This window comes from Atractosteus spatula, chromosome 5, assembly GCF_055471065.1.
Source record: "Atractosteus spatula isolate fAtrSpa1 chromosome 5, fAtrSpa1.hap1, whole genome shotgun sequence".
NCBI classification, from domain to species: domain Eukaryota; kingdom Metazoa; phylum Chordata; class Actinopteri; order Semionotiformes; family Lepisosteidae; genus Atractosteus; species Atractosteus spatula.
Window position 1 is genome coordinate 36,791,375 of NC_142710.1, and position 13,323 is coordinate 36,804,697.

At 38.2% G+C, this 13,323-nt stretch overlaps 1 protein-coding gene across 3 annotated transcripts in view; it reads right to left on the reverse strand.

Annotated features, from left to right (window-relative positions):
* Positions 1-13,323, reverse strand: part of dnmbp (dynamin binding protein) — a 63,598-nt gene that overhangs the window by 28,975 nt on the left and 21,300 nt on the right. For all 3 annotated transcript variants that reach the window (XM_088916443.1, XM_088916441.1, XM_088916442.1), the window contains exons 2-4: positions 9,817-9,971; positions 8,807-8,929; positions 6,307-8,460 (exon numbers count right to left, since the gene is read on the reverse strand). In XM_088916443.1, coding sequence (XP_088772569.1) covers positions 6,307-8,460; positions 8,807-8,929; positions 9,817-9,961 — 2,422 coding nt within the window. In that variant the 5' untranslated portion in view covers positions 9,962-9,971. The remainder of the gene's footprint in view (positions 1-6,306; positions 8,461-8,806; positions 8,930-9,816; positions 9,972-13,323) is intronic.

Here is a 13,323-nt window from a genome sequence, read left to right on the forward strand (position 1 = left end):
CTGGCCCTGTTCTAATTGGGCAGAGCTACTTTTGCAGCAAAACAGTGCCTCATACTGCTTTGTTCAGGGCTTATCTGCTCTGTTTCAGTTTATTAGGTGTTCAGAAGACAAAACTGCAAAGGATTTTACTTTTTGTCTGATACAGGAAAGGTGATTTTTTTCTGCCTTCTCACTAGAGTAGGAATTAATGGTTACCAGTGTGATTTTTTTTTCTGGTTGCCACACATGAAAGCCACTATAGTATGTCCTGACTAAACAATCAGCAAAGGCCTTAAATAAATAATAATAAAAATAAATAAACATGTCTCAAAGCCTCCTTTTTCGTGGTGTCTGTAGATCTTAGGTTTCAGGATTTTCAAGATTTAAGTTTTCAAGTTTTCTGAATGTTGTCTGTGAGTTGAAAGTTTTAGCTTTTCTTTTTTCCGCCACAGACTTAGCCCACCACTAATTTCTCAACTTCTTATTATGGTGCTTTTGCACAAGAAACCATGAGAAATAAATAACCTGTCTACAAACAGACGCCTCATTCAAAGTCACCCATGTAGGGAGAAACTGGCTTGCCTCTCTACAATGGCCCATTGTTATCTGTTGTCCCCCTTTCGGTATTTCTTTCACCCCACTTCTCTGGGGATAGCCAGAGTCTATTCATAATGCTTCATATCAAAGAAACAGTTTTTTTCAAGATTAAACTCTAAAGCCGGATCAGCAGTAACATTCTTTTAAAATGTTTAATTCACAATATTTTACACCCATTAGCATTATCAGTCTCCACTATAACTTATAATCTCCTGAAGTATGTTAATTTTTCATGTTTGCAATGAGGAAACATGGCATGAAATAACTAGACAGATTTTTGGAGAAGCCATCTTAATGTTTTGCCTTGTTTTATCAACACACTTTGTAAACATTTAAAGAAAAAGCATGAATTGTTCATGGATAATTTCACACAACCACTCTGCTTTGGGATTCAATTCTCATCCTGTGAAACTGTATTTCCAAAACTAATGTCTTCCATTTCACTAATGTTTCCTGTCTATTTACAAGGGCCCACCACTGAATAAGGGTGTGAATTAACATTTTACAACAACTTTTAAAAAACAGGTGACAATGGGACTTGAATTTCTCAACAATTGCACCTCGTAGTCGTCAGTGACTCTGAAAATTAGGTGTGAGTTCCAATTAGGGTTTTACTCAGACCTGAGTAACAGGTTTTCACATTTATGCCGTTACTAAGTGAACCAACCAAACACAGATAAGCAAGCAAAAATGACTAAGTGTCCTTATATAGTCATTATGAACTTATCAATAAAGATGGAGAAACTTAACATATAGGGTGTTTTACTGCCCTCTGTAAAAATAAACACTCGAGTTACCAAAGTGTACTACATAGGGAAAAAGTATTTTTGATTTCAACATCTTTCCTGAAAATAACAGGATTTCCAAAGGAAAGGAGATACTCATTTAATCCACAAGATGTACTATAGTGTATAACAAAACAATATTTGTAAAAATCTACTGCTCTGCAGAGGAAATATAACACTATTAATTAAATTACTTCATGCTTTACCCCGATCCTCTCAATTGTCAACACTGTCTAACCTATTACTGTAAAAATAAAACCTAACACCACCTGTAAAACAATTAAAGTCACAGTCACAGCTAAAAGTCTAATAAAAATTGAACCAAAAACTAAAAAAGTGAATTATTCCAGGGCACCACATGTCTGCGTATAAGAGGACATTAAGGTATTATCAGGTCAGCTTACATTGTGAATTATAAATGATCTATAAGAAAAGATTATGTTCTTCCTTTGATTTAACCCACAACCCCTTTTAAAATATTTCACGAACATTACTTTTTTAAATGGCTTAAGGCCAAGGAAAACAGGAGTAAAAGCTCTGCTCTTCTGAGGTTTAAAAGAGGGTCAAACAGCAGTGTCTGTATTTCAAGGGGGGCTTACTCAAGACAACAGAATGAAAATATTAAACGCAACAAATTTTCTTAGAATAATCGAAATAGTAATTGAATCTAAATGTCCGATCACCCCATTTGACTCCTTCACAATGAAGTTAGTGTGAGCATACTTCTCTCAAGAGAATGAGCATTTATTTTGAATCTTCATAGTGCAACACAATGCAACATAAAACTGCTCAATAAATAACAAGGGAGAGAGTTCAAAGTTCTGGCTTGCTGAATCATTTGAACTTTTTATGACTTTGAAAAGGCAATAAACATAAAAGGCAAGGGCATACTGAACTCATAGGAAGCAACTCATTTTCTTTCCTAAACAGTGGGGAGCAATGCTGACAGGACTAAGGGCAATTTCTTGTAGATTGTTTTTTCCAAAAACTCAGCTCCCTGTTGAAATTTAACAAATTTTCATTAGAAACTGCTCGTAAAGACTTCAGCATTTGCATTCTTAAAGGAGAAAGCTATTCCAAAGCCTCTTAAACTGCTGGTCTAATTATAAGAATGAAGCAAAAATAAACTTAAAAGGATTGCAGTTTAAGAAAAAAATACCTTTGCTGAAAGCAAGATCTTCAGGGATTGGACATTTTTTCATTAATTATCTTGTGTTCTGTACATATTGTTGATCTAAAAAGGGACACCCAATATTATACATGAGCAGTAAGTTTTTTTTTCCCCTTGTCAAGTATGGACTTTGCAGTGTAACCTTACACTTTAAGAAACCACAGAGCTTTCCTCTTATCAGTCAGTCTTGACTGTGTACCCAGCTGTATTAGTCTTCAAGTCTATACTACTTAGAGTAAACACCACAGGCCTTCAGAGAAGGCACTCGGAGAGCTCACTGCAAGTATCAGCATGGATACCAAATTATTGGAAGGACCAAAAATTGATATATGCCAAACAAGAAGAATAATTGTTCAGTATTCAGAGAAAAAAAAATGTGATAGTGTTATATAAAAGACACATATAAAACAGCCCGCTTCCAACATCTGCTGTGTAATTGTCTGTAATGGATTTTCATCAGAAGATAAATAAAGATAATCGTAATAATGAAATAAATAATAAAGAAAAAGTTGCAAATAAAGAAAAGCCAAAATCATGCCATGAAGACCGAACAACATCAGTAATAAAAAATGGCTTTTCATGCAAGGAACTATAGTTTTCTAGACATAAATCCTAAAGGCATAAATACAAGTACTGTATTAGTCTCTTTAAACCTCAAGATCTTAATGGTTTTTCTAAAACGGAAAATGTTCTCCTACCTGCTAACCTTCTGACTCTGTTGTTTAAGACGTGGCTGACAAATGTTGAAAAATGGAATAAAGGACGCACTAAGACACTCCAAAATGAGCCTCTACTCCCTAAAAAAGATTTTTTCTTTTTGCTAACCATTGCTTTAGTACACACAAAAACAATATTTTCTAAGTCCCAGGAGAGTGACTTTGTGTTGACCGTTTCACTGCAAATGGAAAGTAAGGTTTGAGCTACGTGCATATGTGAAATGTTTTGTTAATGAGGAATGCATTCCTGCCATCTTTAACACACCATCTAAAATATTTACATTATTAAAGAGCATAGTGCTAAATGCACTAAACTCTGGCCTGTTTAGAAGAGTGTTCTATACAACATAAAGTTCTAGAAGGCTTCTGAGAACATCTTAAAAAACAAATCACCCAACTCCTAAAACCTCTCTTACACTGTATAAGAAAGTTAAGGCAAAGCAATAATACATCATAGTCATACATTTTTTTTTAAATTAAAGCACAGGTGGACCTCACAAGAAAACATGACTGCCTTTCTCAATCCAGTAACAATGTGGTATTAAATTAACTGAACGGAATAGAAGGCCTAATATTATATTCACAGATTTGTGTATTAAATAAAACGGCTTCATGCTTCATGAGTTGTGCTGTACATTATTCATTAGACAAAAAACAAAATTGCATTTAATGTGAGAAGTTGCATCAGCCTCACTTCTGTTCAAACTTCTGATGGCATCATGTTGAGTCACTATATAACATTTTTCCTTGACACCAGGCAGTTAATATGACCCTGCAACTCACAACTGGCAACCCACTGAAGCTAAGCTGGTGTGAGCCTGGTCACTACCTGGATGGGAGACCTCCTGGGAAAAAACTGAGATTGCAGCTGGAAGTGGTATTAGTGTGGCCAGTAGGGGGCACTCACCCTGCAGTCTATGTGGGTCCTAATGCCCCAGTATAGTGATGGGGACACTATACTGTAAAAAAGCGCCGTCCTTCGGATGAGACGTAAAACCCTACAGTCTGTGTAAGTGTAAGGAATTATTATTAATTAAAAATGGTAAGAGATAACAATGGTGCAAGCATGTATGTTTTGTTGTTTATGATGTATAAAGTACTACAAAACTCTACTCTGTTAAAATCAAAAGTTATGAAAAGCTCAGGGACAAAGACATTTAAATGTTGTACCTTTAGGTGGGACCAAGGTATAACTCAGCTGTTTGCCATGAGAAGCGTGAGGAAAAACATGCTGAGATCAGGAAAGAACAGAAACTAGTCTGTGGAGCTCAGCCCTGTGTGAGCAATCAGATCTCTGTCTTTGTGTTCTGTTCAGAAAGGCCTGTGATTGTTCCAAGGTGGATGCAGGTCAATGCTGAAACCACCAGTGAAGACTTATTCACATGACAAAGGAGTGCCAATAAATAGTTGGCATGCAAAAATATTCTCTGTTTGATGAGGAGGCTGGGATTCAACTAAATCTCTCTTCTTTTCAGGAATAATTAATTAGGTTTTGGAATTTTAAGTTGAATTACTTGTTGTAAAAACGATGTACAACAAAGAACAAATGGTCATTTTATCTTTGTTAGTGATGACAGAACACATGCCATTTAATTTCATATTCCTCTCTCAAAGTGAATCAAACACCAGCTGATTATCAAAGATTCTTACTCTCAATAAAATTATTTACTATTTTCACAGCGAAAACTTAAAACACTTACATATTTATACCACTAAAACTTTATTAACTTTTACTGGAAGTGAAATATTCAAAGCCATTGCCTGTGATTTAACTTAATAAATATTTGTTCAATGTAGCACACAGTTCACTAACATCCATCTAACTACTGTATATGGAGTAAGTTATTTACTAGCAGTATTAATAGTAAGTAATTTGGAGTAAGAAATTTGACAGCAAAATTTGCTGCAGCAGTAATGCCATTTTTTTTAAATGTATACTCAGATTTAAAATTCTTAATTAAGAAATGCACAATAAAGAGGACAATTAAGAAGACACAAAGTGAAGACACAAAATATTCCTCTCTCAAAGTGAATCAAACACCAGCTGATTAACTGATTTAACACAAAATGTCCTGTAGGTTAAATGAAAGTTAATTTGAAAACTTTCTGAAAGCTGTGAAAAATAAAAATGGTATATTGGGTCTAGTTTTCTACTTTTCATGTGGTATCATGAATTTGCTGAATGATTTAAAAGTAAATGCATTCTTACAGAGGGGTAATTTTTAGATAAGCCAGGTGAAGTTCATACCTGTTGCAGTAGACTGATCACGCTGACAAAGGACAACAGGATAGGATACCATCAGGAAAAGCAGACGATGAGTCTACTTTAACATTGTAAAAATATAAAAGGCAATAAAGCTACTAACCATATAGTACAGTTTAAGGGAAGGGGATACCAATCAGAAAAAATAAAGAATTAAGAAAGCAAAATATGATTTCACATCTAATTTCAAATTTGTTTACTGTATCGTTTTAAACATTTTGGAACAAATGAAACTAAATATTAAAGACGAAGCAAATGGATCTTGAGAAAGTGCTACACTTCCATATGTGGGTACTAATACAGTGCATGAAAAAGATATATGGAAAGTCGTGTATAACTGCCTCCATGTTTTTACCTTCCGAACAACCTGAAAGGATAAATTAGATAAGACTCTAGTTCATGCAGCAAAACAGAATCCCGTCGCTTGCTGTGCAATAACCATCAATCATACATACTAGGAAAATAGTACCATACCCACAGTTCAGTAATAAGAACAAGGCCATTAGTAGCACACTGAGAGGTTTGGTATAAATAGAGGTTTACTATTACACAGCTGTAATTTATTTTGCTATTCTAATTTGAGTATTACATTCTGACTGGCAAATCGGGGGAAAAAAAACAACCGTGCCACTCATCAAGACACTAAATTTGTGCAGCCTGAGCTGTGCCCAGATTACCACCCCAAATAGGGCTCAGGGATATGGCTAATGAGGTTAATACAAAACAGCAGGTGCCTGTAACAGCCTCACTGTCCTGTGAGCACTGCATGGGTAAAACTAACAAGATGCATCTTACCTCTGAGCTGCTGTTGTTCTACTGTTAGAGATTCAATGCTGTAAGTACAGAAGTCCAGATTCTCTAGCGCCTGAGCTCTGGCAGTCTCATCCTCCTCTTCATCAAGCATCGCCCCGAGCTCCTCCATGGTCTTGGTGTAGATCTCAATATCTCTCTCCACCTCCTGAAGCCTGAGCAGGAGAGAATACTGGTCTTGCTCTGCCTCCAGGACACGGTCCCCATCCACCTGAGGAATTCCTGCATCACCAAAAACAGCTTCCTCTGGGATCTTAAAAGAGGTGTTGTCGTGGTGGACAGCACTATCCTGGGGAATCCTCGGAGATCCTGCTTGGAGTGGAGTGGAGTCTTGTGGAGTGCTCCTCCTTGGAGAAGGCTGAGGAGGGAGGGGAGCGGGCCGAGAAGGCCTGAATGCCAAGGAACCCTGGGAAGGCTGGCCTTCACCTGTAGGCTGAAGACCTTCCACCGAAGGTCTAGGAGATGACGGCGAACCCTGAGGTTTGAGTACCCGGGGCCTGGGAGGCGGCGGTCTCAGTGCTTTTCTTCTCTCCAGAGAAGAGCAGCCTTTCTGCTGACTCTTGGAAGTGGGGGAGCCTCTCATGATATCATTTTCACTGCTGTAATCCAGGATGGAAAAATGCCGGGATATTTTCTTGGAGTCTCTAGCCTTGTAGCCCGGAAGACTCTTCTCAAACTCGGCAAGCTGCTGAGACAGTTTGGAATCCAAATCCGGAGCCGACCCTGCTAGGCACTCCAGCGTAAACGAGCTGGATAAGCCATTAGCCTCAGCCGTTTTGCAACCCACCTGCTGATCACTTCTGCATCCCGGTAACAAATCAGAGTCGGTAACACTCAACTGACGGACTTTTTTATGCTTCTTGTCCTCAGCACAACAGGATAAATCTTTGTAAGCTGCATTTTTGTTTGAAGTTTGATGGTCATTCAAATAACCACCATCTCCAGACCAATTATTATTGAAGTTTTCTGAATCTCTTTTTTTTGTTACTAAACTTAATGTCCTAGTAGCAGGTGCTGGGGGGGCCTCAGAACTGCTATCGGCAATCTTTTGGTCTACCGCCACATCTGGTATGTTGCTGTACCGTCTATTATTTAAAGAATGTAGACTTGGCCTTGGTGGAAGACGGGGTTTTGAAGGTGCAGAATTTGTTCTTGTAAGACCTCTGTGAGAAGGAGTTGGGTTCTGGATTGTACTTTGCTTTGCGTCTATGACCGTGTCTCCCCTATTTATAGGAATCCCCTGAGAATTGCCCTTTGTTTGAGCTCCTTGAGGCTCATGGTCCAACTCTGAACTGGCGGGGGTAGATTTTACATCTGACAGTGCTTCTAGCCATGTCGTTTCTGAGCCAGTGTGATCTGATTTTTCTTCAAAGTAATCCAAATCCCATAACTGACTATTGTCTCCACCGTCTTCAGTTTTCCAGTCATAGCGGTTATCGATAGTGCAGGGAGAACAGACAGATTTGTTTTTAGTTTCTTGTCCGTACTCAGAGTTGGACTGTTGCTTTTTCGTTTCAGTGCCTTGATCTTCAACCTTTACAAACCTATGAGGAAATATTCCACGTCTGCCATTGAGTGCCCCTTCAAGCCAGCCATCTTCCAAAGTGTTGATAATGTGAATTTTGTCACCTACATTAAAATCAAGCTCCCCAGATTCAAGGGCCCTAAAGTCATACAGAGCTATCCCATACACCCCTGTGAATTCCTCAGTGTTTAACGGGGCCTCTTCAACACAGATGTCCTCCTCTTCATAAATGTCATAGTCATCCTGGCCCCCTTGGTCTTCTCCTGCTTGCAAAGGACCCAAAAGCTCCACAAATCCTTCAGGAAAAATCCCTCTCCTTCCCTCTAACTCTCCCTCAAACCACCCTGGTTCTGGAATTCCAACAATGATGATGACATCTCCCTCCATAAAGCCCAGCTCTTCATCCAGCTGTGCAGATAATCCCATCAGAGCCCTGGCTTGTCCCAGGGCATAACTGGGCAATTCAGACACTGACCTCTTGGACAGTTTGCGAGACCGGGAAGAGAGATGAAGCTCTTTCACACAAGACAAAGGGAAAATTCCCTTGGAGCCCCAACAATTTCTTCCTCTCAGCCAGTTAGAGTCCACAGTGTCCTCGCCAACTACTACGTCACCTAGAACAGATATAGATGAATAATGTAAATGTTAATGTAGTACAGAAGGTCCTTCTATCAGGTGTGTGTAATGATGATGACATGCCAATATTTCAATATTTTTTGATTGCTTTGATGGCTCCATGTTATTTCATCTCATCCCAAAGAAAAAAGAATGGGATGACAACTGCATGGTTGCACAAAATTGTGACAAAGAGAACACACCACTGTCTATATATCATACAACGTGCAGGCATTCAGATTGTAATCTGAACTAATATTACTTTCACGGTCCTGTTTTTCAATGTGTGTTGAGCTCGTCGGTCAAGACTGCAGTGATTCATGCTAAAGATAACAAAGTTAATACCTCTCTTCAGGAGGAGGTTCCCAGCACTGAGAGAACTGTAGTCATTGATGCAGACGTACAGTTTCTCCCCTCTTTTGGTGTTCGGTATTGTGACTGGCTCCACAAACGTGCTGGGAAACTGGCCTGACAGACATAATGCAACAGGAATGTCAATAAAAGCACTATTAAACAAAAATCTGACAAGTTTTGAGACACTTGCATATAAACCATCACCAAAGGCTGTTTATTTTAACACCTGTGTTGATAATCTTTTGCATACATTTGTAAGGACAAGAATTTGGAGTTAAAATAGCCTCCTTCCTCAGTGCAGTGCACTTCGTAAAAGAGACTTCGCCTTTAAAATAGGCAATAGGAGTCCCTTGTTTATGCTTTATGCCAATTCAGTAACTTTATCAAACAAATCAAATCAAAGTAATTTAAGATGTTCAGTAATGCAATCTGGTACTGATATAAATGGGATTAGAGCTGAGATTATGAAAAATAATGATTATGAGTGGCTTTATCTGAACTGTAAACAAATAACTGCTAGTGCATTACAGGAATAATGCACTGACACCTGAACAGCTACTATAATATGGCTGTAACAGTTATACAGACTGATAACATGACTTAAAGTGATACAGAGTGCTAACAAAATACATTTTATTATTTCATGACTATGTGTCTATAATATATCAGAAGCTGAAAGCTTCCAGTCTATCCATCACAACCTAGTGATAATTCAGTTTTTACCATGTCATGACGTTATATTGTTCGGAAAATACATTAAAAAAATTCAAGAGCTATTTGTATAATACAAAACTTCTACAGACAATGTGTGCAGTAACTTTACAGAATGGTCTTGAAAATACATCAACTTCTCAGAAAAACAGATGATATCGGATGCAAGTACACAAATTGTATGACAGACTAAATGTTTAAAGAATTTTTACACAAAGAATTCAACAAGGGTCTGGCTCTTGAACGTCAGCAGCCACACATTACATATGAAGCTGTATTCTGAGCAGTACCTGTGACACCATCTTTGTTTCCGAGCAGCCAGAACTCATCCACCACACTGAGCACCTCGATGACGTCACCGGTGAAGAGGGGCAGCTCCTCAGATACACTGGGGCGGAACTCGAACACGGCGCGCACCACAGAGCCCGGCTCCATTGCTCATCACCTGAGACACACAAAAGGAAACCGTCAAGACTTCCAGCCTCGTGAAGTCACGCCACATTACCTTACTTTACTGGAGCCCTTCCACAGTACAATCATGGAGAAATACTGTGGTTGCATGCAACATAACTCCAGACACAAACGCACCTCTGTATGGTATCTTGGAAAATGAGCAACACTGAGGTCCTGTGCACATCATGCTCATGCATCTGTGCCATGTATGCAGAAAGGTTACGAGGACATTGGAACTGCAGTTTCTTTTAAGAAGGCAATGGTCACCGATAACTAACTGTAAAACCCTGCTAGCACCCTTATAGTTCTTAAACATTCAGCCCTTTGGCCAGTTTGATCATGCCAATCCTCTGGAAAAAGGAACATCGTAAAGAACACCGCAAAAATGATGCTGTTAAACACCCCACATCATACTTTATTTCTTTGGTTCTTTGACAGAAATAAATCTACATATACATACATGTGCAGATGCATAGCACTGTCTAAGGTTTTCAGCAATTTAATAAAATAATATACAAAATATGCATGGCAAGCAATTTCACTTCCATTTGTCATTTTTGTCCATTTGGCTTCTCCCATGAATCGTGTCTGAACTACATATCAAAATGGTAGGGGGCCATAAATAAGTAATAACCTACGAAAGAGAGCCTGAACACAAAGGGACACCCTCTACAGTGGTCAGATGGTGCACTGACCAGAGTGTACGGTGATGTCAGGTGCACTTTCTTTTTTGTTCCACTAGGTGTCATTACCCATCAGGAGACAAGCAACATCAAGACAAATATTCTTCTCATGTTGTGTTTAAGCCGTAGGCTGTTTCCTTTGTAAGGCTGTTTTCCAGCACTGATTTCCTCAGGCAGACATTTCCCAAGCCGAAAACACACAATTTTGCAACGTAAACTTTTAGCATTGCAAAGGAAATTGGTAAAGGGTAAAGCCAAGAGTACAATGGAAATTAACCTCTCTCTAAATTTCATTCTCAGACGTCAAGGAAAGAGATCTCAGATTAGGCGTTGGTTTAATTTAAGGAAGGAAATTCTGAGAGCCAAGGAGAACTGTACAGCGAGTCACATAAATCATGGAAAAGGCAGACTCAGGACATAATAGCAACAAAAGGGTAACTAACACCAACCTCTACATTCCTTTATAAGAAGTAAGAAACAGATTTAATCTAGAAGATCTTGGATTACTCCACTGTTTTACTACACCTTTTAATGCTTACTACACGTTCCATCTGACAGTGTTTTATGATCATTTGCCTAGATTTACAGGGTGTTTAATAAAGTTATAAACTCACTGATCTATTTAAACAAAAGTCAAGTGATAAAAACTGTGCCTCTAGGAGCTGTATTATTTGGTAGATATTCCCATTGTCAACAACAGAACACAGCAGAGTGTTTGAGAATATACAATCTTAAATAATCAGGTAACAAGATGCACAAAACTAATTCTTGATCCCATTTGTATGTATAGCATATTTCTTCACTCCTCAATGTACAGTTCACATTATACAGCTACTTAAATAGGCCTATTTTTGAAGTGCATAGTACATTTTAAAAACGTTAGTCTCAGATTCAAGTCCTTAGAGTCATGTGGCCTAACATTTATAACAATTTACATACAGAGTACAGAATGTTTAAGGCCTAGTGATAAAATTGTATGCAACCACTGGAGCATATAAACAGTGGAGTGCTTGTTTAAAGAGAAAACACTGTGGCTTATTGTAACTATTTAAGACTTAAGTATTAGGTGCATGATTCGTTTATCTTACTTTCATCCAGACAGTACACCAAAATGTATTTCCTTTGTCACAATATGTTTCAGTACTGTGAAATGTATAGCATTGTCCCAGGAGAAAGTTTGACATTTTTGTGTGCTTTTTTGTTATTCTGTGTCTGATCCCTAAGGCTTTTTGTTTCAGGCAAGACAGGTAATTCATGTCACAGCACGTTCACACGCAGAATAGGAAATCACTTGGATCAACCCTGGAAATCTTCTGCAAGCAGAATTACAGACTGCCATCAACTGTGTGTCCCTCTTAATAAGAGTGGCTGGCTTTTTGTGTGCTACTTCAACACAGAATTTTAGTGCAGTAGTCAGGCTTTGCTACTTTTAGGTTCCTAATTATACGCCAGACTCATTCTTTTCTTTAGAATTGTTGAAACTGAACATTAGTCTCGAAAATCATAGGGTTTTTTTCAAACCTTCCCTAGGATGCTGTGTGCTGAGACTGGGTGTAACACAGGACAATTTACAATTCTGAATTTATAAAAAACAATGTCCCAACTTTTGTAAAACGTTCAAAGGCATTAATGTCTAATGCCTAAAATGTCTAAATAAACGACAAAAACGACTCTTTTCTTCACCATTTGTGCTTGCACAATACACATTAATTTCTAGAGATCCCCATATGATAAAACCCAAGCAACTGAGTAATATCAAGTCATGATGAAGAACTAATTTATGCTTCTATTTTTTTTCTGTAAATTGTCATTAAAATTGCTTTAAGCTAAGGAACAGAAGCAAACACAGTTAATAAAGAGACACTTTATATCCATAAAAGTAATAAAACAAAATTATGAAGGATCTTAATATTCTAGAATTACAACTTAAAGTTGGGCATGGTGTGGGAGAGATTTGCCATTGTATTCTCTCCAATGCAGCACACATTGTAAGCAGTGTCCAAGGAAGTCCATTTTAATAGCAAGCAGTCTTATGGTGACCACGGGGACTCTAGGAACACCAACAAAGAGGAGTAAGCAATTCCCAAACAGCCCATGCGAGAGGCCTCTCAGTTACTAACTCTCACCAGCCTTGCGGTTAGAGGAAGCCCACCCAGCTTTGCAGCTCAACACCCAGCTCTCCATTCATTGGCTACTGTACTTCCCATTCTGAAGCAGAAAATGTCAACACTCCCTTTGAATTCTAAAATGTAAGGTACTTTTTGTGACCAAGCCACAACAAAACAGTCGTGTATTTAAAAATCCACAATCATGCATTGTGGCAGCTGTCATGCCAAAGTCTGGTACAAAATAAATCTATTTTGTGGAACATGACAGCAAATATTACATGACTCAGATTTCACTCTATCCATTTTATTAACCATTCTTCACTAGAATAATTTACCTGGAATAATTACCTTCCTTCTAGGAGTATTTTTTTCCTTTTCCAGCAATTGTTTGTTTTTTTAAAACATGATGCAGTATAGTGATGCACAGATTTGTGATTTGTTGAAATGAAAGTAGTTTGCTCTTTTGGGGCTCGAGTTTATTTTTGCATTTGTTAAGGTATTCTGACTACTGCTCCTCTCTAAAAAAGTCATAGCAGAGGTTGGTGGGGGATTG